The 23628-nt window shown below is 41.7% G+C and overlaps 1 protein-coding gene across 1 annotated transcript in view; it reads left to right on the forward strand.

The window, feature by feature from the left end:
* Window positions 1-23628, forward strand: part of LOC134677918 (P protein) — a 71310-nt gene that overhangs the window by 34843 nt on the left and 12839 nt on the right. The window contains exons 11-18 of the mRNA XM_063536364.1: window positions 197-312; window positions 5059-5197; window positions 6622-6757; window positions 12873-12970; window positions 13762-13863; window positions 14308-14401; window positions 15631-15773; window positions 17496-17606. Coding sequence (XP_063392434.1) covers window positions 197-312; window positions 5059-5197; window positions 6622-6757; window positions 12873-12970; window positions 13762-13863; window positions 14308-14401; window positions 15631-15773; window positions 17496-17606 — 939 coding nt within the window. The remainder of the gene's footprint in view (window positions 1-196; window positions 313-5058; window positions 5198-6621; window positions 6758-12872; window positions 12971-13761; window positions 13864-14307; window positions 14402-15630; window positions 15774-17495; window positions 17607-23628) is intronic.

Here is a 23628-nt window from a genome sequence, read left to right on the forward strand (position 1 = left end):
TCGGTTTTCCTCTCCCGTCAATTCCCTCTACATTCATTTGTAATACCTTTCTCGTCACTCCATTTGCTTCACATACACGTACATCTAAATCATAGAGTAATATAAGTAAAGAAAGAGTGGTAACGCCATACAGTTTTCTTACCAAAACGCGCGTTATTTCGTAGTCTAACTAAAGTAATGTTTCCCCATGTTTCAGGTGACAGGAGGCCGCACGTGGCCCCTGATCAACTGCCTGTGTCTCTTCACGGCCGTCTTCTCCACCTTCCTGGACAACGTGACCACCGTGCTGCTCATGACACCGGTCACCATCAGGTACAGTCAGCATCAGGTACAGGGTGACAGGAGGCCGCACGTGGCCCCTGATCAACTGCCTGTGTCTCTTCACGGCCGTCTTCTCCACCTTCCTGGACAACGTGACCACCGTGCTGCTCATGACACCGGTCACAATCAGGTACAGTCAGCATCAGGTACAGTGTGACAGGAGGCCGCACGTGGCCCCTGATCAACTGCCTGTGTCTCTTCACGGCCGTCTTCTCCACCTTCCTGGACAACGTGACCACCGTGCTGCTCATGACACCGGTCACAATCAGGTACAGTCAGCATCAGGTACAGTGTGACAGGAGGCCGCACGTGGCCCCTGATCAACTGCCTGTGTCTCTTCACGGCCGTCTTCTCCACCTTCCTGGACAACGTGACCACCGTGCTGCTCATGACACCGGTCACCATCAGGTACAGTCAGCATCAGGTACAGGGTGACAGGAAGCCGCACGTGGCCCCTGATCAACTGCCTGTGTCTCTTCACGGCCGTCTTCTCCACCTTCCTGGACAACGTGACCACCGTGCTGCTCATGACACCGGTCACAATCAGGTACAGTCAGCATCAGGTACAGTGTGACAGGAGGCCGCACGTGGCCCCTGATCAACTGCCTGTGTCTCTTCACGGCCGTCTTCTCCACCTTCCTGGACAACGTGACCACCGTGCTGCTCATGACACCGGTCACCATCAGGTACAGTCAGCATCAGGTACAGGGTGACAGGAGGCCGCACGTGGCCCCTGATCAACTGCCTGTGTCTCTTCACGGCCGTCTTCTCCACCTTCCTGGACAACGTGACCACCGTGCTGCTCATGACACCGGTCACAATCAGGTACAGTCAGCATCAGGTACAGTGTGACAGGAGGCCGCACGTGGCCCCTGATCAACTGCCTGTGTCTCTTCACGGCCGTCTTCTCCACCTTCCTGGACAACGTGACCACCGTGCTGCTCATGACACCGGTCACAATCAGGTACAGTCAGCATCAGGTACAGTGTGACAGGAGGCCGCACGTGGCCCCTGATCAACTGCCTGTGTCTCTTCACGGCCGTCTTCTCCACCTTCCTGGACAACGTGACCACCGTGCTGCTCATGACACCGGTCACCATCAGGTACAGTCAGCATCAGGTACAGGGTGACAGGAAGCCGCACGTGGCCCCTGATCAACTGCCTGTGTCTCTTCACGGCCGTCTTCTCCACCTTCCTGGACAACGTGACCACCGTGCTGCTCATGACACCGGTCACAATCAGGTACAGTCAGCATCAGGTACAGTGTGACAGGAGGCCGCACGTGGCCCCTGATCAACTGCCTGTGTCTCTTCACGGCCGTCTTCTCCACCTTCCTGGACAACGTCACCACCGTGCTGCTCATGACACCGGTCACAATCAGGTACAGTCAGCATCAGGTGCAGTGTGACAGGAGGTCGCACGTGGCCGCGGATCAACTGCCTGTGTCTCTTCACGGCCGTCTTCTCCACCTTCCTGGACAACGTCACCACCGTGCTGCTCATGACACCGGTCACAATCAGGTACAGTCAGCATCAGGTACAGTGTGACAGGAGGCCGCACGTGGCCCCTGATCAACTGCCTGTGTCTCTTCACGGCCGTCTTCTCCACCTTCCTGGACAACGTGACCACCGTGCTGCTCATGACACCGGTCACAATCAGGTACAGTCAGCATCAGGTACAGTGTGACAGGAGGCCGCACGTGGCCCCTGATCAACTGCCTGTGTCTCTTCACGGCCGTCTTCTCCACCTTCCTGGACAACGTGACCACCGTGCTGCTCATGACACCGGTCACCATCAGGTACAGTTAGCATCAGGTACAGTGTGACAGGAGGCCGCATGTGGCCCCTGATCAACTGCCTGTGTCTCTTCACGGCCGTCTTCTCCACCTTCCTGGACAACGTGACCACCGTACTGCTCATGACACCAGTCACCATCAGGTACAGTCAGCATCAGGTACAGTCAGCATCAGGTACAGTCACCACTAGGTACAGTCACCATCAGGTACAGTCACCATCAGGTACAGTCAGTATCAGGTACAGTCACCATCAGGTACAGTCACCATCAGGTACAGTCAGTATCAGGTACAGTCACCATCAGGTACAGTCACCATCAGGTACAGTCACCATCAGGTACAGTCACCATCAGGTACAGTCACCATCAGGTACAGTCACCATCAGGTACAGTCACCATCAGGTACAGTCACCATCAGGTACAGTCACCATCAGGTACAGTCACCATCAGGTACAGCCACCATCAGGTACAGTCACCATCAGGTACAGTCACCATCAGGTACAGTCACCATCAGGTACATTTAAAAGTGGAAAAATTACTGTCTTGGGTGAGACTTGAACTCACGGCCTCTGGATCGATACTCCAGCGCTCTGCCATCTGAGCCACCAAGACCTCATCCCCAGCCAGCAAATCTTTCCACCATATTATAGGTCAAGGGGACCCTTAGCGACATCTACCGTAAGAGTGTTACACTTCTTAAACGGCTACCGGAGTTCCAAGTCATATTGGAAATTCACCAGTTACGATGTGCTACCCATACTAATTTTAATTTTGAACAAGCAGAAACGTCTGCGAACGATGCTATTAAGCTTAGAATAAATTTAAAAGTGGAAAAATTACTGTCTTGGGTGAGACTTGAACTCACGGCCTCTGGATCGATACTCCAGCGCTCTGCCATCTGAGCCACCAAGACCTCATCCCCAGCCAGCAAATCTTTCCACCATATTATAGGTCAAGGGGACCCTTAGCGACATCTACCGTAAGAGTGTTACACTTCTTAAACGGCTACCGGAGTTCCAAGTCATATTGGAAATTCACCAGTTACGATGTGCTACCCATACTAATTTTAATTTTGAACAAGCAGAAACGTCTGCGAACGATGCTATTAAGCTTAGAATAAATTTAAAAGTGGAAAAAAAAAAATTTAAAAGTGTTTGCTGGCTGGGGATGAGGTCTTGGTGGCTCAGATGGCAGAGCGCTGGAGTATCGATCCAGAGGCCGTGAGTTCAAGTCTCACCCAAGACAGTAATTTTTCCACTTTTAAATTTATTCTAAGCTTAATAGCATCGTTCGCAGACGTTTCTGCTTGTTCAAAATTAAAATTAGTATGGGTAGCACATCGTAACTGGTGAATTTCCAATATGACTTGGAACTCCGGTAGCCGTTTAAGAAGTGTAACACTCTTACGGTAGATGTCGCTAAGGGTCCCCTTGACCTATAATATGGTGGAAAGATTTGCTGGCTGGGGATGAGGTCTTGGTGGCTCAGATGGCAGAGCGCTGGAGTATCGATCCAGAGGCCGTGAGTTCAAGTCTCACCCAAGACAGTAATTTTTCCACTTTTAAATTTATTCTAAGCTTAATAGCATCGTTCGCAGACGTTTCTGCTTGTTCAAAATTAAAATTAGTATGGGTAGCACATCGTAACTGGTGAATTTCCAATATGACTTGGAACTCCGGTAGCCGTTTAAGAAGTGTAACACTCTTACGGTAGATGTCGCTAAGGGTCCCCTTGACCTATAATATGGTGGAAAGATTTGCTGGCTGGGGATGAGGTCTTGGTGGCTCAGATGGCAGAGCGCTGGAGTATCGATCCAGAGGCCGTGAGTTCAAGTCTCACCCAAGACAGTAATTTTTCCACTTTTAAATTTATTCTAAGCTTAATAGCATCGTTCGCAGACGTTTCTGCTTGTTCAAAATTAAAACCATCAGGTACAGTCACCATCAGGTACAGTTACCATCAGGTACAGTCAGCATCAGGTACAGTCACCATCAGGTACAGTCAGCATCAGGTACAGTCACCATCAGGTACAGTCAGCATCAGGTACAGTCACCATCAGGTACAGTCACCATCAGGTACAGACAGCATCAGGTACAGTCACCATCAGGTACAGTCAACAACAGAAAGTATTACTAGTGTATTTTACAGGAAACTGGTATTTTACAGGAAACTCCTTAGAGTAGATAGAACAATGTTAGAAAATATTCTTCTGCCATCGCTTTAAGGTTGACTCACGCTTGACCGGGCCGAGGCATCAGACATGTTATTTTCTATGACGGCTGATCGGTGATCACGTGGTACTTTCCATAGAAAACCGGTTTAACGTGAGCCATCTTTTAACCTGCTTAGGCCCAAGGTCATACCTAAAGTACTTATTCAGTTCGATGAAATTTAAATCATATTCAATTGGATCAGAGTCGCATTTGTTTTATTTCATTCGATTTTTAAACAAAACCAAAATCAACTCTATTCCCTGCACTAAAGGTTCAAATTTCTGTGGTAAATTATGGTTTTTTCATTTGTATGGCTGGGCCTTAGGAGGTTTGAACGGAGAAATAAATGAGTGAATGAATGAAAATATTCATTACTTTTTATTACAAGCTTTTATTTAGTTTCACCTGACCGTTGTCTGTCTGTCTGTGTGTAATCAAATCTTGCAAGTTACATTTTATCCACTTCCCAGTTTCCGATTGAGCTGAAATTTTGCATACATACGTAAGTCGGGTGACAATGCAATATTATGGTGTCATCGAGCTGATCTGATGATGGAGACCGGAGGTGGCCATAGGAACTATGTGATAAAACAACGAAACCTAATTGTATTTGAGGTTTTTAGAATTATCTCGATGAGCATTACTTGCCTGTGGAAAGAAAAGTACAGTCAGCGATAAAAGCTTGTACCAAAAATGAAATTTTTGCCAAAAACTTATTTAAAACGTTCTACAGGCTCTGCGAAGTGATGCAACTGAACCCGGTGCCGGTCCTGATGTCGATGGTCATCTTTAGCAACGTGGGGGGCGCCGCCACGCCCGTGGGGGACCCGCCCAACGTCATCATCGCCAGCCACCCCGCCGTGCTCAGAGAGGTATACTTACTAGAGATGCACCGGATATTCGGTTACTATCCGGTATCCGGCCATTATTTTAATATCCGGCCGGATACCGGATTGTGACTTATTAAAATACGGCCGGATACCGGATACTTGTCCCCTACCCTTTTTTTTCAAAATTGGGATTTTTTATGTTATTTCTACTCAGAATCATGAAATCTTTTGATCCTAATGGGAAAAAAAAGTGTCCCAAGATTTCCATACATTTTTCGATCTTTCCATTCCGAAACCGCCATACAAAGTCTATGAAAAAATGGTAACGGAATGGGAAAAAACCTTGGGACACTTTTTCTCCTATTAGGATAGAAAGAGCTCGTGATTCTGAGTAGAAATAACATAAAAAATCCCAAATTTGAAAAAAAAGTGAAGGGGACAAGTTTAAATAAAATGGCCCAGTAACATTGCTTGATTTCGGAGTAAACAAAATTGTATTTAAGAAACGGTCACGGTCATAATCGTACTCGTTATTATTTTAAAACAATTTAAACATTCCACAGACATGCACGCGCACTCATTTCGAACCTAGAAATGAGTCCGCGCGAACGTTACAGGTCTACGAAACAGGTCAAAATCTGAACAATGCGCACCTGAAAAACCGAAATGTAGGTATAGTTCCGCCGGCCGAATATTCGGCGGCCGGATACCGGATATTCGGCGGCCGGATACCGGATATTCGGCGGCCGGATACCGGATATTCAGCCGATGAGCAGGCCGAATATCCGGTATCCGGCATCCGGTCAAACAACTATCCGTTGCATCTCTAATGCTTACTTAATCGCGCAGCGACCCAAAATGAGTCTTGTCCTCCGACACGAGTACACGTCGCCATTTGTCTCGATCCTGTGCCATCTCCCGCCAGTTATCGGCATGGAGATCGCGCAAGTCCGCTTCAACCGCATCGCCCCAGGGATATCGGGACGTCCGATCGGCCTCCGCCCTACCGGTCGTCCCAGGTATGCCCTTTTAGCGCCGCGATCCTTCTCCATTCTCAAAACGTGGCCGAGCCAGCGAAGACGGTGAGCCTTTGTCTCACCTATAACATTGGATTTGAGAGTGGTACGCTCGTCCAGTTTTGTAGTGAGGAGGGAGGGGGCACCTGACTAATAAAATCAGGGGGGTGGGGTCGCCAGTTTAGAAAAGATATCTACTGTTGTCCTAGATTCAGCCCAGAGCCCAGGGGATCCGTCCTTGCTTAAGGAGCTCAGGGTCTGCTCAGCAAAATTGCAATTCAAAGAATTCACTCAGACGTCTCAGACAGTAGTTCTTACGAAAATGACTGACGGCGAACCTTCCAACCCAACCCGGCAACCCAAGGCCTTATGGGGACTAGGTAGTTTGGTTTCTTCAAGATGTTTTTCTACACCGAATTTTGCCTTTAAAAAGTGTCAATTTTGTTGTAGAACATAAACTTCACGACGTTCACGCTGCACATGGGTGTGGGCATCCTGCTGGTGTGTGTGCAGACATATCTACAGCTACGGTACATTTTTCGAGACCTGAACAAGTTGAGACACGACGTGCCCAGGGAGATACAAGGTAAAGTATACTCTGGGACACCCAGGGTTACCAGATGACAGGAATTTTCCTGACATGTCAGGAATTTTGGCCTTTTGTCAGGAATGGGGACGGCAACACGAAAATGTCAGGTATTTTTTAAATTGATAGATTTTTATATAAAGTACCTTTCTAGTTACTTAAATGGATACATCGTCGTCGGAAATATATTCGGAAATCACTTTGTCAGTAGAAAAGTAGTAGTAGAAAAGCGTAGCAAGTGGTTCCAAAACTCGAATCTTGAGCGTTGCGAGGGTTTCAAAGCACGAGGGTTAAACAAAATTTGCCCCCGAGTACACAACATTTATCACCACACCAACCCGAAGAAAATATGGGGCATTATCTATGAAAAGGGACCTTATTGTCGATGGCGCTTACGCAGCACAGCGTCGCGCGGCATTCATCCTTCATCTCTCGGATACCGTAGCTAGCGGACGCGTCCCAATACTCCGCGCACATTTAATTTATGCTAAAATAGTTATCTTAAATCTCATTGGTCGCGGTAATTACATACTCTTTATCAAGTGCAGTGTCCCTGTCACAATCTATCCTCGTGAGTGCAGTCAAAACGAGACAAGTGTATATCCAGTTAGACTATCACCCAACGGAGCTATCGGCTACGCGCTGCTACGAAATTGCTACGAGGCGCTACGCAGCGCACGCCATCAACGATCGTCTAGTATCGTCTACGAAATAAGTACATACTTCGCTATAACTATTACAACTAAACCAATAAATAAATGAAGGACATGTCAGGACTGACACGAACGCCACAAAATTCCCTGCCGTCGGAAACGCAGTCAAACTCAGATCTTACTGTGATGTCGGACTCTGAAAAGTCGGAATCCAGTGTAACATCTAGAAAGAGAAAAGATCGTGATTATTGTCTCGCCTCCCAAATGGAATCACTACTTACAATGTTCCAAGACTTGATACAAGAACAAGCTACGAGCTTCGCTAAGATGGAAAACAATATCGCACAAGTTAAGGAGCAAAACGACAGTGTATACTCTATGCTGAACGATATACGTGCACAACAAACTCAGCTACAAGACCGTGTAGGAACTCTTGAAATTAAAGAACAAGCTACCACATCGGTTGTGAACAACATGGGCCGCCAAGTAGAATCGCTTCAGAGAAAACTACTAGAAACCAGTGTAGAAATACGTAATATCCCCACTGAGAACACAGAAGAGGCATTCGCCGTCGTAGAAAAAATACATACGGCTCTGAACTTGGATTATAATAAATGTTTTATTCGTTCTTTGTTTCGTGCGCGCGGCAAACAAAATGAGCCAAGGCCTATAGTGGTTGAATTTTGTAATGTGACACAAAAAAATAACCTACTTATGGGACACAAGAAGTTTAATGCTGCTAATAAAACTGATAAATTCAATACAGGTCACTTTGATTGTCAACCTATAAACACAGTATTTATAAATGAGCGGCTCACACCCAAATGTAGTCAACTACGGTTCCTCGCGAGATCCGGCGTAAAAAAAGGTGACTTCTACTCTTCGTGGACCTCCGGAGGAAGACTGTTCGTGAGGAAGCAAGAGGGCCAGCCAGCTATTGAAATTACGGACTCCAAACAGTTGGAAAACACTCAAGCATGACTGTCAATACTTTTAGTTTTATACTTGGAATATACTAGTGCCTCTTTTTATTTATTAATTAACATGCATATGTGCTCATACTACGTATTTATACTTATAGTCGTAAGTAATACTAGACCTCGCATCACGCTAAACATAACCTATACACAATCACACCAAAAAAACCACACCAGAGAGATTCTAAAAAAGATAACCTATATGGAATTAAAAACCCCATATGTATTACTATTTCTTATTGTTTTTTATAGTGGCAGGGTGGGTAACTTAATTATTTACGTGCGGCGATAGTATTTTCACTTGTTTTATAATACATCTATTCTCACAGAAAACACTCCTTACTGTGTTTTCTGCATATCTAACTAGTACTTATTTTTGGTATGATACTAAATAACGTTATTGAGGACATTGATGAAAATATTACCGCCGGTAAATCATTCCTAGTCGAAAACCCCAGCCAATGTAAACATTTATTACAAACTAACAAAAATCAACGTAGCCTAACTTTAATTACGCAAAATATAAGAAGTATATCATGCAATTTTGACAATTTCCAGGCTTTTCTAGCTAGTTTTGAAATTGAATTCGATATAATCATTTTAACAGAATGTTGGTTAAGTGATGACTTGATACTTCCCATATTACCCAATTATACATGTTATTCTACTTTGAAACGAATTAACCAAAATAGTGGTGTGGTAGTTTATATTAAATCCGACTTAAACTTCCGAGTGTGTGAACCTGACCTTGAAGATGCCAACTGTTTACTGATTAAAATTGATCAAGATATTGCCATTTTTGGTATATACCGACCGCCCTGCTATAGGTATATTGACCGATTTTTAACTACATTAGATAAAATTATGCATTCGATTCGAAATTTTAAAAATGTTGTATTAATGGGTGATATCAACATTGATATCAAACATGACTCATCTGATCAGAGATGCTCCGACCTGCTGAACATGGTTGCCATGCATGGACTTATGCCTAGTCACTATTTCCCTACCCGGCAAAACAATTGCCTTGATCACTCAATTATTAAAACTAACCTCCCAACTACTACATTAGTGTATCAAACGAGTCTAACAGACCACTTCTGTGTTATAACGGCCATTACAACAAATTATACTCTCTCTTCGACACAGAATAAGAGATCCCAAATTAATTATGAAGCTGCCTCACAGGATCTCTTAAGTACTGACTGGAATCCTATTTTAAATTGTAGTGATGCTAATGTGTCTACAAACAACTTTCTATCAACTGTCGCCAGCATTATAGAAAAAAACACGACTATTACTAGGACTTCAAATAGGAAAAGAAGACACAAGCCATGGATAACGCCTGGTTTACTTCGCTGTATGAGACACAGAGACAGACTTCATTTAAAATCGCGAAAGTATCCTACAGATCAAATCCTGCAGATCTCATATAAGAGGTATAGAAACACTTGTAATCAAATACTTAATAAACTAAAGCGAAATTATGAACGCGACATGATCAATAAGCACAAAAATGACTTAAAAAAGACCTGGAATGTAATAAAAGAGATATGTTATATTAAAAAACCTCAAACTGAACCGCTTAGCCTAATTAAAAATAAATCAGATCCTAAAGAGTCAGTCAACCTTATTAACGAATATTTTACCAATATAGGACAAGAGCTTGCCGCGAATATTACTACACGTCTCTGTCACACTCCCTCTAATGTGCCTAATGAACAACCTTGTATAGAGACCCCAGCTAATTCACTAGTATTGTTGCCTACTGATGAAACTGAAGTAACAAATATAATTATGACACTAAAAAATAGTTCTTCTACTGGTTGGGATGGTATACCATCTGCACTTCTCAAGCTCTCAACTTCCTCCGTTGCTAAACCCATTGCTCACATTTGTAACTTAGCCTTATCCAATGGTGTATTCCCCAAAGCGCTTAAAAGGTCTGTAGTTGTTCCTATCTACAAGGCGGGGGATAAAGACAGTGTCACTAACTACCGGCCGATCTCACTACTTTCTGTTGTATCTAAAATCCTTGAAAAAGTTATAAATAAACGTCTTATACATTTCCTGCAAAGCTTTAACTTACTGTCAAGTAATCAATATGGTTTTCGAAATAATATTTCAACTACAGATGCAATTAACCACGTTGTCGGACATATTGTCAATAAACTCGATTCCAAATCCAAATGCGTAGGAGTATTCCTTGACTTAGCCAAGGCCTTCGACACTGTCTCTATCCCAATCCTTCTTGATAAACTACTGAACCTAGGCATAAGAGGAACTCCTCACCAACTTTTCACTGACTATCTTACTGACAGAACTCAAGTGGTTAAAATAGGTGAACATAAAAGTGATGAGACGCTGGTAAAATTCGGGGTACCGCAGGGTAGCGTTCTTGGCCCTACTTTATTTTTAATATATATAGATGGCCTCTGTCGCCTTAAACTCCAAAATGCCGCTATTGTGACCTTTGCTGATGATACTGTGCTTATGTTTGATGGACCATCATGGCATGATGTTAAGTGCACTGCGGAAAGAGGCCTGTGTCGTGTTATGAATTGGCTCAATCATAATTCCCTATCTCTCAATCTAAATAAAACAAAATATGTTAAGTTTAGCATAAAGAACTCCATGCAACCTTCTAATTTTTGTCTCCAAGCCCACACTTGTCCAGACACTTACACAGCTCCCTGTAACTGCTACACACTTGAAGCAACTAATGTTGTAAAATATCTTGGTGTGAATATAGATCAAAACTTAAAATGGAACTACCACATTAATTCTTTATGTTCTCGGGTAAGAAAACTAATGCATATATTTAAAAACATTAGGCATTTAAGGGATCCTGGTGTTGTCAAGAATGTGTATTTTGCACTATGCCAGTCCATCATATCATACGGTATTGAAGCTTGGGGAGGTGCCAAAAAGTCTCATATGATTGCAATTGAAAGAGCTCAAAGAGCAGTTATTAAGGTGGCTACATTTAAAAATTTCAGATACTCAACAACCGCTATATATAAGGAATTTAATGTTCTATCGGTAAGACAACTATTTATAAAGTCCGTGATATTAAAACAACACAAGAAAGCGCCATCTGCGACAGTTTTGAGACAGTTCTGAGAGAAGGAGAAATCGGATTTTTATCAATCCACCTAGTAGAACTAGCTTTGCACATGACTTTGCCTTTTTCCTTGGCCCATTTCTGTACAACAAGATCTCCATAAAGATCAACCTAACCCAGCTAACAGTGAACCGGTGTAAAGTGGCCGTTACCTCTTTTTTGAAATTATATGATTACGAGGAAACTGAACGACTTCTAAAAATATCTGTCTAAACCTAATTAATTACAAATAAAAAACATAAATAGAAAAACACTGACTTGAATAATGCCTAAACTTTTAAAAATATTATCTTCCTCCTAAAACTTAAACCATCAGTTCATGCAACGCTTGATATATTTTACTTCATATTTTTGTATATACGTTGTGCTTCCCTCATATATTACATATATACATCCATTTATCCTTCTTAGTCTTTAGAATCTCACTGGTGATAACATCAACACACACACACACACACACACACACACACACACACACACACACACACACACACACACACACACATACACATAAACACTTACTTCCCTTATCATTTGTTATGTTTTTTTTTTCTTTCTTTATCTTTTATAATGCTACATATATTTATATTTAGTAATGCATAAATGCTATGTATACTGCGTCTAGACTTAGTTAGATTAAATGTGATCCGGGAGAGGTGGTGCTTCCTGCCGTCATACAGTTTTTACTAGTACGGAGGAATCGTTTCCTACTCTCACGAACAACATGTTGTAAGGTTAAAATTGTACTCAAAGGAAATAAATAAATATTAAATATTAAATATTGTATTTATATCGGAGCATTGTTAATAATGACGTAAGCGCCATCGACAATAATGTCCCTTTTCATAGATAACGTCACATATTAACTGTAAGATATCAAATGAAATCAAAAACAAATTAATGTTATTAAATATTTATCATCCAAAATCATCATTTAAAAGTCAATTCTACCAGCAAACATAAGAAAACAACTCAAAATTTGCTTTTGATTACTTTGCCTCACATGTGAATTAAGTGCAACTTTGCTATCAGTTTTTGAAGTGCAAAGTAAGCCTTTCCGAGCTGGTGTGGTGAAAATATATTCTATATCTCCATGTTATTTTCAATAAAAAAAAAACATCCTATAGAAAAAAATAATTTTGCTCCTTTTTCTACTGACAAAAGTGGGTGTGTTTGGCTTCCTCGCACAACGTAGGTATTAGCATTGCGATACAGCGAGGAAATGCCGCCAGCATCCTTGGTACAATGCCCCAGGGGCCTATTTTAGATTTAAGCTGGTTACGAATTTCGTTTAGTTACTTAGTACCACTGTATATATATTATATTGCTTGTATGTAAATAAATTAGTTCACCAATTACAGAAATGCGTCAAGAAATAGCGGTGTGGAAGCGAGCAGCTGGCTCCTTGTCTCTGTACTCCAGGGATGAGGATATTGTGAGGAAAGCTCTAGAAAAGAAGGTAATACCTGATAATTATTGGGGTGTTATGGGCTTTTAAGTGCCACGTCTTTAGAGCATTTAATATCCGGAGTCGCCTTTAAGAGCTTACTCCTCTGCCGAAAACCTTGCACAGTTATACAGGTTGCTTCCTGTAACATGAGCAATAAATTAAACTAAAGGCTGTACTCCTCAAACTGACCATCATTTGTTCAGAAACTTTTAAAAATTATATGTCCTTTAGACTTCGTCTTTGTCATACAAAATAAATATTGCCTTCAATGTACGCTGATATCAGTGTGTTTGAAGTTATTTGTCACGCTTTTAACATAACAAAATTTGCAATACATTGCGTCTTAGAATAAACTTTAAAGTGTAATAAAAATCAAACCATGAGTTATTTTCAAAAGTTGCTGAACAAATGTTGGTCAGTTTGAGGAGTATGTACAGCCTACAGTTTAATTTATTGCTCCTGTTAAGCCCCCTCCAGACTATGCGCGTGAATCGCGGGCGAAGCCGCGAACGCGAGTGTGGAGTCGATTTTCGCAGACAGCGAAATCGACACCACACTCGCGTTCGCGGGGGGGCACAATACTGTGTGTTTTCTGTAAAGTCTGGAGGGGGCTTTACAGAAAACACACAGTATTGCGAACTTTTGTATGGACTGATGACGTTTATGTGACACGGCTATTTGCATAACTGTGCAAGGTTTTCGGCAGAGGAGTAAGCTCTTAAAGGCGACTCCGGTTATTAAATGATAACAATTTCGTAATGTAAATCCCGCTTAATGCCCATAACCTTTTTTTTGAACAGGTAGAAAGGTTGAACGCGGCATTAGTGAAGAGAGAGGCGGGCGGTGGCGTGAACAAAACTGACCCCAAGTTCTGTTCCACCCTGGCTCAGATGAAACAAAAGGTAATCTACACATCTTTAGCAGAAAAAAACGACTTCACAAACACTTCAGTTTGAAATGCCATTAAAATAATTTACAATCATACATTGAACTGTTAATTGTTACTATTTGTTAATTGGTACTACTTAGGTATTATTTATTCTGTGCCAAAGTGCCGATAGAGGATAGAGGGGGATCGTCACGGAACTGACAATGTCTGATAAAGTCATAAATATTAACAAAGTGCGGCCCGCGTCCACTTCGTTAACTGCTATGTGGCCCTTGGCTGCTAAAAGGTTGCCGACCGCTGATATAGACTATGTAAAATTAGTACCATCTTTCGAAAGAAGATTAAAATTGTTAGAACGCCATTTGACTTTGATAATTATTGTTTCACGATATGTATTAATATTATGATGGTCAGATATAACAAAGTGGCCCTGTTTGAATAATAATGAATGTTTCAGTACCGCATCAGAGACAAGCCTCTCCTCGTCAAATCGTGTGTCTGCGTATCTTTCGTCGTGATAGTGTTCTTCCTACACGCCTTCCCGTTCCTACGTAAGTCGTCATCATCTTCCTCGCTTCGTCCCAGCATTTTGCCAGAATTTGCCCTCATAGGAGCGTAGTGGGATGTGGTATAAAAAGAAATGTCACATTACAATTTATTTATTTATTTATTTAAACTTTATTGCACAAAACTTATCGTACAAAAGGCGGACTTAATGCCAAAAGCATTCTCAGTCAACCTTAAGGCAAAGCGGAGAGATTGTGGGCGGTGCTACTTATCACTAAAGCTAATCTAAAATCTAACACACCTACATATACCGGGTGTGGCCTGTAATACGAGCAAAAAGTGTAACTGTAGGCTGTACTCCTCATACTGACCATCTTTTGTTCAGCAACTTTTAAAAATACCATGTGGTTTTATTTTTAATACACTTTAAAGTTTATTCTAAGACGCAATGTATTGCGAATTTTGTTATTTTTAAGGCATGACAAGCAACGTCAATCACAAATGATATGGCATGGCGATGGCGTCTATTGAAGATAATATTTATTTGGTATGAAAAATAGGAAGTCTAAATACTTCATAATTTTTAAAAGTTGTTGAACAAAAGTGTCACCGTTTGAGGAGTACAATCTATGTTTTAATTATTTGCTCGTGTTACAGGCCACACCCGGTATACATATACTACATACAATTAATATAATATACTTAATACACATATTACATACAATAAATAATTTATATAAACTAATACAATTCCAATCGGGTCGAGGGTTTTAAGATCTCATCCACATGGAACCCAGTCATTAGTACCTAAATGTAAGCGGAAACGAATATCGACAGTCGATAAATCGAATATCGTTAGTGTTGACTGTTGTGTGTCGACAGAGTAACATCCCTAGTGCGCAAGACGTTCAAACTGATAAACAAGACCAAGTGCGGGTAGTTCGAAAAACTCGCGCGGCTATAGTCCGTTTTTTTTAGCATTAGAAAGAACTTCGCAGAAGTAAGCTTATGGTTCCAAATCAGGCACTTTTAGCGGTAATAATTTGAAGTAGATTATATGTATTGACCATGCTACATTAGATAATTCAATAATTATTAACAATTCAAGAGCCTGACAAAAACTGCACGCTTGCTTCTCTGGAGTTCTTTCTAATGCTAAAAAAAACGAACTATAAAAGATATTGATGTCAACTTTAGCCAGTCTTCTCCGAGACCGCGGGAACAACGCGTTCCCCCGTTGTGCAAAGAAATGTAACTTATCCCCGTGTTCCAGAGCGGCTGTCTCTTGGCTGGACGGCGCTGCTGGGGGCTCTGCTGCTGCTCCTGTTGGCTGACATCCAAGACCTGGAGCCGATCCTAGCCAGGGTTGAATGGTCTACTCTGTTGTTCTTCGCCGCACTGTTCGTGTTAATGGAGGTACACTTGCACTCGTGTTCAGAGCTGTCTCTCGTCTGTCTGCTGCTGGTCTACATCCAGAACCTGGAGCCGATCCTGGCCAGGGTTGAATGGTCTACTCTGCTGTTCTTCGCCGCACTGTTCGTGTTAATGGAGGTACACTTGCACTCGTGTTCAGAGCTGTCTCTCGTCTGTCTGCTGCTGGTCTACATCCAGAACCTGGAGCCGATCCTGGCCAGGGTTGAATGGTCTACTCTGCTGTTCTTCGCCGCACTGTTCGTGTTAATGGAGGTACACTTGCACTCGTGTTCAGAGCTGTCTCTCGTCTGTCTGCTGCTGGTCTACATCCAGAACCTGGAGCCGATCCTGGCCAGGGTTGAATGGTCTACTCTGCTGTTCTTCGCCGCACTGTTCGTGCTAATGGAGGTACACTTGCACTCATGTTCAGAACTGTCTGCCGTCTGTCTGCTGCTGGTCTACATCCAGGACCTGGAGCCGATCCTAGCCAGGGTTGAATGGTCTACTCTGCTGTTCTTCGCAGCACTGTTCGTGTTAATGGAGGTACGAGTATACTTCCACTCGTGGTCAGAGCTGTTTCTTCTTCTTCTTCCTGGCCATATCTCGGCGTTTTGCCACGGCTCATGGGAGCCTGGGGTCCGCTTGACAACTAATCCCATGATTTGACGTAGGCACTAGTTTTTACGAAAGCGACTGCCATCTGACCTTCCAACCCAGAGGGGAAACTAGGCCTTATTGGGATTAGTCCGGTTTCCTCACGATGTTTTCCTTCACCAAAAAGCGACTGGCAAATATCAAATGATATTTCGTAGGTACATAAGTTCCGAAAAACTCATTGGTACGAGCCGGGGTTTGAATTTGAACCCGCGACCTCCGGATTGAAAGTCGCACGCTCTTACCGCTAGGCCACCAGCGATTCACCTAGGCCACCAGCGCTTCACGCGATCAGAGCCGTCTCTCGTCTGTCTGCTGCTGGTCTACATCCAGGACCTGGAGCCGATCCTAGCCAGGGTTGAATGGTCTACTCTGCTGTTCTTCGCCGCACTGTTCATGCTAATGGAGGTACACTTGCCCTCGTGTTCAGAGCTGTCTCCCGTCTGTCTGCTGCTGGTCTACATCCAGGACTTGGAGCCGATCCTGGCCAGGGTTGAATGGTCTAGTCTGCTCTTCTTCGCAGCACTGTTCGTGCTAATGGAGGTACACTTGCACTCGTGTTCAGAGCTGTCTCCCGTCTGTCTGCTGCTGGTCTACATCCAGGACCTGGAGCCGATCCTGGTCAGGGTTGAATGGTCTACTCTGCTGTTCTTCGCCGCACTGTTCGTGCTAATGGAGGTACACTTGCACTCGTATTCAGAGCTGTCTCTCGTCTGTCTGCTGCTGGTCTACATCCAGGACCTGGAGCCGATCCTAGCCAGGGTTGAATGGTCTATGCTGAGATGAGACCATTAGGGCCACCCCACATCTAGCGTCCCTCGAGCGTCGGCGTCTGGTCAGCGCCACTCAGCGCTATGGAAAATGACGTCGCTGCGCAGTTGCGTCGACGTTGCGTAGCAGCGGCCATAGAATTGTAGACGCCGGCGCTCGAAAGACGCCAGATGTGGGGTGGTCCTTACGTAGCACTTTCTCCTTCCTATGTTTTTCTGTTTTGTATAATTTTCTCTCATGTGTTTGTGCTTACTAGTCCATTCTATTATATTCTTTTCCATAATGGCGTTATAATTTCAGGCGTTATCTAAACTGGGACTCATCGACTGGATCGGCAAGCTGACAGGGTCTCTCATCTTACAAGTGGGAGAAGAATCGCGTCTGACGGTCGCCATCATGCTCATATTGTGGGTAAGTCTCATAAATCCATACTTAAGTATATAGTACCAGCACCAGTCATGGGACATTTAAGAGGGAATTTGGAGCATTTGTGATATTTCCCTAATACATGTAAATGGTCTACCGCTTAGCGTATTAAAAGATGAAAGTCCTATCCGTCTTTCATGTTTCAGGCGTGTTGTATCAAAGATACTGCGATGAGTTTCCACATACTTAACAAATTAAAACTATGCTTTTTTTCTCCAGTCATGGACACCAAAGCTCCAGTAATGGCCCCCCAGTAATGGACACTGCTCTATCAGTATAAAATATTGAAATAGGTCATCAGATCTGGTCCATGTTATCATAATATTGCATTATCATCCGATTTGCATATTTAGTTACGAATACCGAGGGCGCGCCAGTGCTATTTTATGGTTTTTGCTATGCTGACAACACTGGTCACGTGATTATAGTACGACACTAAAGGTCATGATACTTGAATCCCTTTTGTTCCGGTTTTTTACCACGGCTTACTAAACGGAGCCTGATGGTGGTGTCGGCTCGTCAACTCAATCCTCTGATTTAGCGCAGGCACTAGTTTTCTTTTTAAAAGACACTTGTTTTTATGTCTCAGATACTAAAAAGTGACTGCGATTGACAAAACTGCTAAAACTAGTTAAGAATCTGCCCAATACAACTGTAATTTTAGTACCAAACAAGATAGAGTCTCATTTATGTACTGCCTAATCTGTGCATTCCAACAGTTATTTAAACCGGGTAGATCGGGTAGAAATTGGGCAATAGAACTGTAATTTTATCTGGGATATATTTCACCCATTGTAAACTTGACTTGTAATAGTTGTAATGTATGTGTACATTATTAATAATAAATATGAATATGAATAAAAATAGTGCATAAGTAGGTAGGCCTTATTGGGATATGTCCGGTTCTCTCATCTCACGATATTACGCCGTCAATCACGATACGAAAAGTCACTGCTAAATATGAAATATAATTTCGTAACTAACATAACCTACAAATAAAGAAATATTTTATTAAAAAAAAAATAAAAAAAAATATTAAAAAAATACAAAATTTCAACTCAATCGGAAAGTGGCTCAAATTCAGCTACCAAGATTTGACCCACACTAACTAACAGGGCAAAGTTAAATGAAAGTTTGGAAAAACGATATTAATTTATCCGAAGTCCGAGCATACCTCCTAGTTGACATATTTCGTAACTACATTTTACTTCTGTATTGTATAAACATGAAATGATGGCATGGCAAGCATCATTATGTAAATTGTCCCATTATAGGAGGTATGCAGTTTTACAGCTCCTATAATGGGATTGGGCCAAATACCACTATTTTTTTACATCTGTGGAGTCACAACATAGTATGTTGTATACCTTATCTCATGGTAAATGCAATTAACAAAACACATTCTAGTTTTCTTCAAGTATTAATTAATTAAAATTTTATAAATTAACTCACCTCTCTTAGCGAAGTTGTTAAGAATTCGTAGTGGTATTTTTTTTTCAGTGACACGACAACTTTTGAGTTGACGCCAATTTCTTAAAAAACAACCAAATTTAATAAAAATTCAAACTGAAACAGCTCTAGGACTCTTATTTATGATAATATACAGGCAGTGTTTATAAACTACTTTTAGACACTTATTTTAGAGGATTTGTGGTTTTTTGTCCCATTACTGGTTCCACGCCCATTATAGGGTACACTACTATATGTACTCGTATATATATTTTAATAATATAATGTATATACCCATACTAATATAATATATTTATAATATAATATAATATATCCATACTAATATTATATATATATATTAACTAGCTGTTGCCCGCGACTTCGTCCGCGTGGAATCTTTATCTTCAACATTCTACATCTTTAGTACCTATAATTTTCATATCCAAGCAATGTTGAAATTAAGTACTTTTCTTTTTTAGCAATGTTGTATATATGAAGTTTTAAGTCAAGTGAATGTTGAGTTGATGTTGGTTGCTGAAATTACTTTTCTTGTATTCTCATAATAGGTATATACCTATTATGAGAATATGCCCTTATACAAAGATTCAAGTTCCGCACTCACAAAAATATCTGATTTCCATACAAACTTTCAACCCTTTTCTCACCACCTTGGGGGATGATTTACAAAAATGCTTGAATTAGTTTTCTTGTATTTTAATTTAATACCTTTTTACAAAGTTTCAAGTTCCTAGCTTAAAATAAAATTTGCACCCGAAGACGAACTTTCATCCCGTTTTTAACCCCCTTAGGGGTTGAATTTCCAAAAACGTTGCAATGACTTTTTTTTTTAAATCGGTTATTATGCCTTTCTAAGAAGTTTCAAAGCATTTGTAATGGATTAAAATTTTCAACCCCTTTTTAACCCTGTTAGGGGATGAATTTTACAAAACGCTGAAATTACTTTTCCTGTTTTCTAATAATATCTCTAAATACAAAGATTCAACTCCACCACTCGATTTTTTTTTGATTTCCATACAAACTTTCAACCCCTTTTTCACCACCTTAGGGGATGAATTTTCAAAAACGCTGAAATCAGTTTTCTTGTATTTTAATAATATATCTTTTTACGAAGTTTCAAATTCCTAGCTCAAAAGAAAACTTTAACCCCATACAAACTTTCATCCCCTTTTTAACCCTGTTAAGGGATGAATTTTACAAAACGCTGAAATTACTTTTATTGTCTTCTAATAATATCCCTAAATACAAAGATTCAAGTCTCGCGCTCGAAAAAATTTTTGATATTTATACAAACTTTCAACCCCCTTTTCACCACCTTGGGGGATGAATTTTCTAAAACGCTGAAATTATTTTTCTTGTATTTGAATTTGATACTTTTTTACAAAGTTTCAAGTTCCTAGCTTAAAATAAAATTTGCACCCGAAGACGAACTTTCATCCCCTTTTTAACCCCCTTAGGGGTTGAATTTCCAAAAACGTTACAATCATTTTTTTTTATAATCGGCTATTATGCTTTCCTAAGAAGTTTCAAAGTATTTGTAATGGATTAAAATTTTCACCCCCTTTTTAACCCTGTTAGGGGATGAATTTTACAAAACGCTGAAATCACTTTTCCTGTCTTCTAATAATATCTCTAAATACAAAGATTCAACTCCACCACTCGAATTTTTTTTTGATATCCATACAAACTTTCAACCCCTTTTTCACCACCTTAGGGGATGAATTTTCAAAAACGCTGAAATTAGTTTTCTTGTATTTTAATAATATATCTTTTTACGAAGTTTCAAATTCCTAGCTTAAAAAAAAGACTTTAACCCCATACAAACTTTCATCCCCTTTTTAACCCCCTTAGGGGTTGAATTTCTCAAAATCGCTTCTTATATCTTGTTTTCTAAACTCGCATTTTTATTTTATTTCTTTATTTAAATCACATGCATAAACTTACAGCTAAGGATGCCAAAACGCTTATGCGGTAGGGACAATACATACAATTAGATTCAAACACAGTCTAGAGATTAAAACATTACAACAAAACATAAACAATGAAATACGGTCAGGTTAAATCACAAACATTACATTAGTTACACATAAATTAAATTAAATGCAACAGAGGATAGGATGTCAAACTTAAACTTACACACATATATACATAATTCTCATTTATTTATTTATCTTCTTAAGTTAGGTTGTTTATAACATAAAAAAGCACATAAAAAACAATAAAAAAATACATACTAAACACATTATAAAAAAACTAACCTAGGGTGCCGCCGGCAGCGGGGTAGGGCCCAAGCTGCCGGTGGTCAGGGCCGCAGAGTGAGGAATCGACGTAATATACGCGCCGTGTACTTATTATACAAAAATACCATTATTCATTCGTCAAATACACATTAATATAATTTAAGAATTTTCTTGTGAAGACACCGACACTATCGTAGTATACGTCAGCATCTTGTTTGATGTTAAAAAAGTCATTCAAAAGTGCCAGAGCTCTAGCAGTGGGAGCGTTCTGGGCCCGACGAGTACGAATCGCACCGCGCGCGAACAGAGGCCTTCGTCTGCGCACCCCACCCTCACCAGTGTCTTCCGCGATCAGTCGCGCCTGCGGTACAAACAAACCGATACGCTCTAAGACAGTTGGATTGTCGACCTTATTATTGAGCAGTTGGTAGTAGTGCACCGCAAGTAGGAGTTTGCGCCGTAACTCGAGCGTATCTAAGCCCACCATCCCTGTCACGAAAAGAGAAGGAAACAGAAAGGGATAGTACCCGTACTGCCTCTTGTAGAGAAATCTCGCAAATTTCCTTTGGATCCTCTCTAACATCAGAGTGTACTTTTTCTCACTTGGATCCCATACCGTGGACCCGAATTCCAATAGGCTACGTACGTAAGCATTGTACAAAACTTTGGGTATGAGTCTACTTTTAAACTGGGAGCTGACTCTCATTATAAAACCCAAAGTTTTGGTTGCACGCTTACAGATGGCAGTTATATGCGAACGGAAATTAAGCTCCCTGTCCATATTTATGCCTAGGTCACGTATTTCCTGCTCTCTTGCTATCTCGACGCCACTTAGATGGTAGGAAGAGTGAATCGGCGATTTGGCTCTTGTGAATGTAATGACTTTACATTTGCTTTCGTTGAAAAGCAGACGATTAGCCTTACTCCACTCAGCAACAGCGTTTATGTCTAGCTGTAATTTGTCACAGTCGCTAACATTTTCGACCTTTAAAAATATTTTAAGGTCATCGGCAAACATGAGACACCTCGCATACTTTGTGACTCTTGGTAAGTCGTTGATCATTATGAGGAACAACGTTGGGCCAAGAGTACTCCCTTGGCTCACTCCAGAACGCGTATAGAATGGCTGGGATTCGTGACCTGCAAGTCCTACATACTGTGATCGACTGCCAAGGTAATTCGCAAAAAAACGCAGAAGCTGGGGCACAAATCCCAGTTGGGCAAGCTTTTGCAATAGAATGTCGTTGTCGACTAAATCAAAAGCCTTTTTAAAGTCAAAATAGGCTGCGTCGACTTGCCTACGCGCATCAATGGCCCCCAGCACGTATTCCACAAAGGCTACGTGATTAGTCGTAGTAGATCTGCCTGTACGGAAGCCATGCTGCGAGTCATCGAGCAGTCCAGCTATTTGCCGACTTATTTGGTAATCAAGTATCGACTCGAATAACTTGCCGAAAACAGGTAAAACAGCAATTGGCCTGAAACTTGTTACATCCGGACCCAAACAAGAAGCAGAACCTCCCTTGGGCACAGGTGTAACTCTTGACACTTTCCAACGTCTAGGAAAGGAGGCTTGTTTCAAAGACAGGTTAAAAATGTGTAAGAGAGGTGCCTTCAGGACTGACATGCAGTCAATGGCCAGAAATGGGGGAACGGCATCGGGGCCGGCTGCAGATCGAGGTTTTAGTCTCTTAGTTGCACGAAGCAGCTCCCACTCCTCCACCCCATCGACAGCGATTCTTCTAACTCCGCCCACCCCCTTCACGCTCTGTGCTGCATCGTCCGCGTCCAGTCGCGGTATATCTGGTTGGAAAACAGAACTGAAGTATTCGGCAAAGGCTTCAGCTGCATCTTGGCCAGTTACGAGATTATCTTTATAGAAGAATTCTTTACACGATAATTTCCCCTTACGCTTTTTTTTCACGAATTGCCAGAATTTAGTCGGCTCATTCATGATATTGTCTTCTATATTTTTAAGGTATAGTTGATACGATTGGTCAGTCAAGGTTTTAACGTGCCCCCTGTAGTACCTGTACAGTTCTTTATTGCATACAGCACCAGTCTCTTTGAATTTTTTCAGATGGTAATACTTGAGCTGTATGTTTAAGATGATTTGTGGCGTGTACCAATCCGGGTAACTGTATTTACCTACACGATTTTTTTGTTGGTTTTTGTACGGAACAAACTTTAACATACACTCAGTTAACTTAGTGTAAAAAACCTCTGTAGCCTGTTCAGCCTCCTGGCAGTCATGTACTTCTACCCAATCTATATTAGTGATTGCGGCATATAGCGCACGA

The sequence above is a fragment of the Cydia fagiglandana genome, chromosome 27 (assembly GCF_963556715.1).
Source record: "Cydia fagiglandana chromosome 27, ilCydFagi1.1, whole genome shotgun sequence".
Lineage (NCBI taxonomy): Eukaryota > Metazoa > Arthropoda > Insecta > Lepidoptera > Tortricidae > Cydia > Cydia fagiglandana.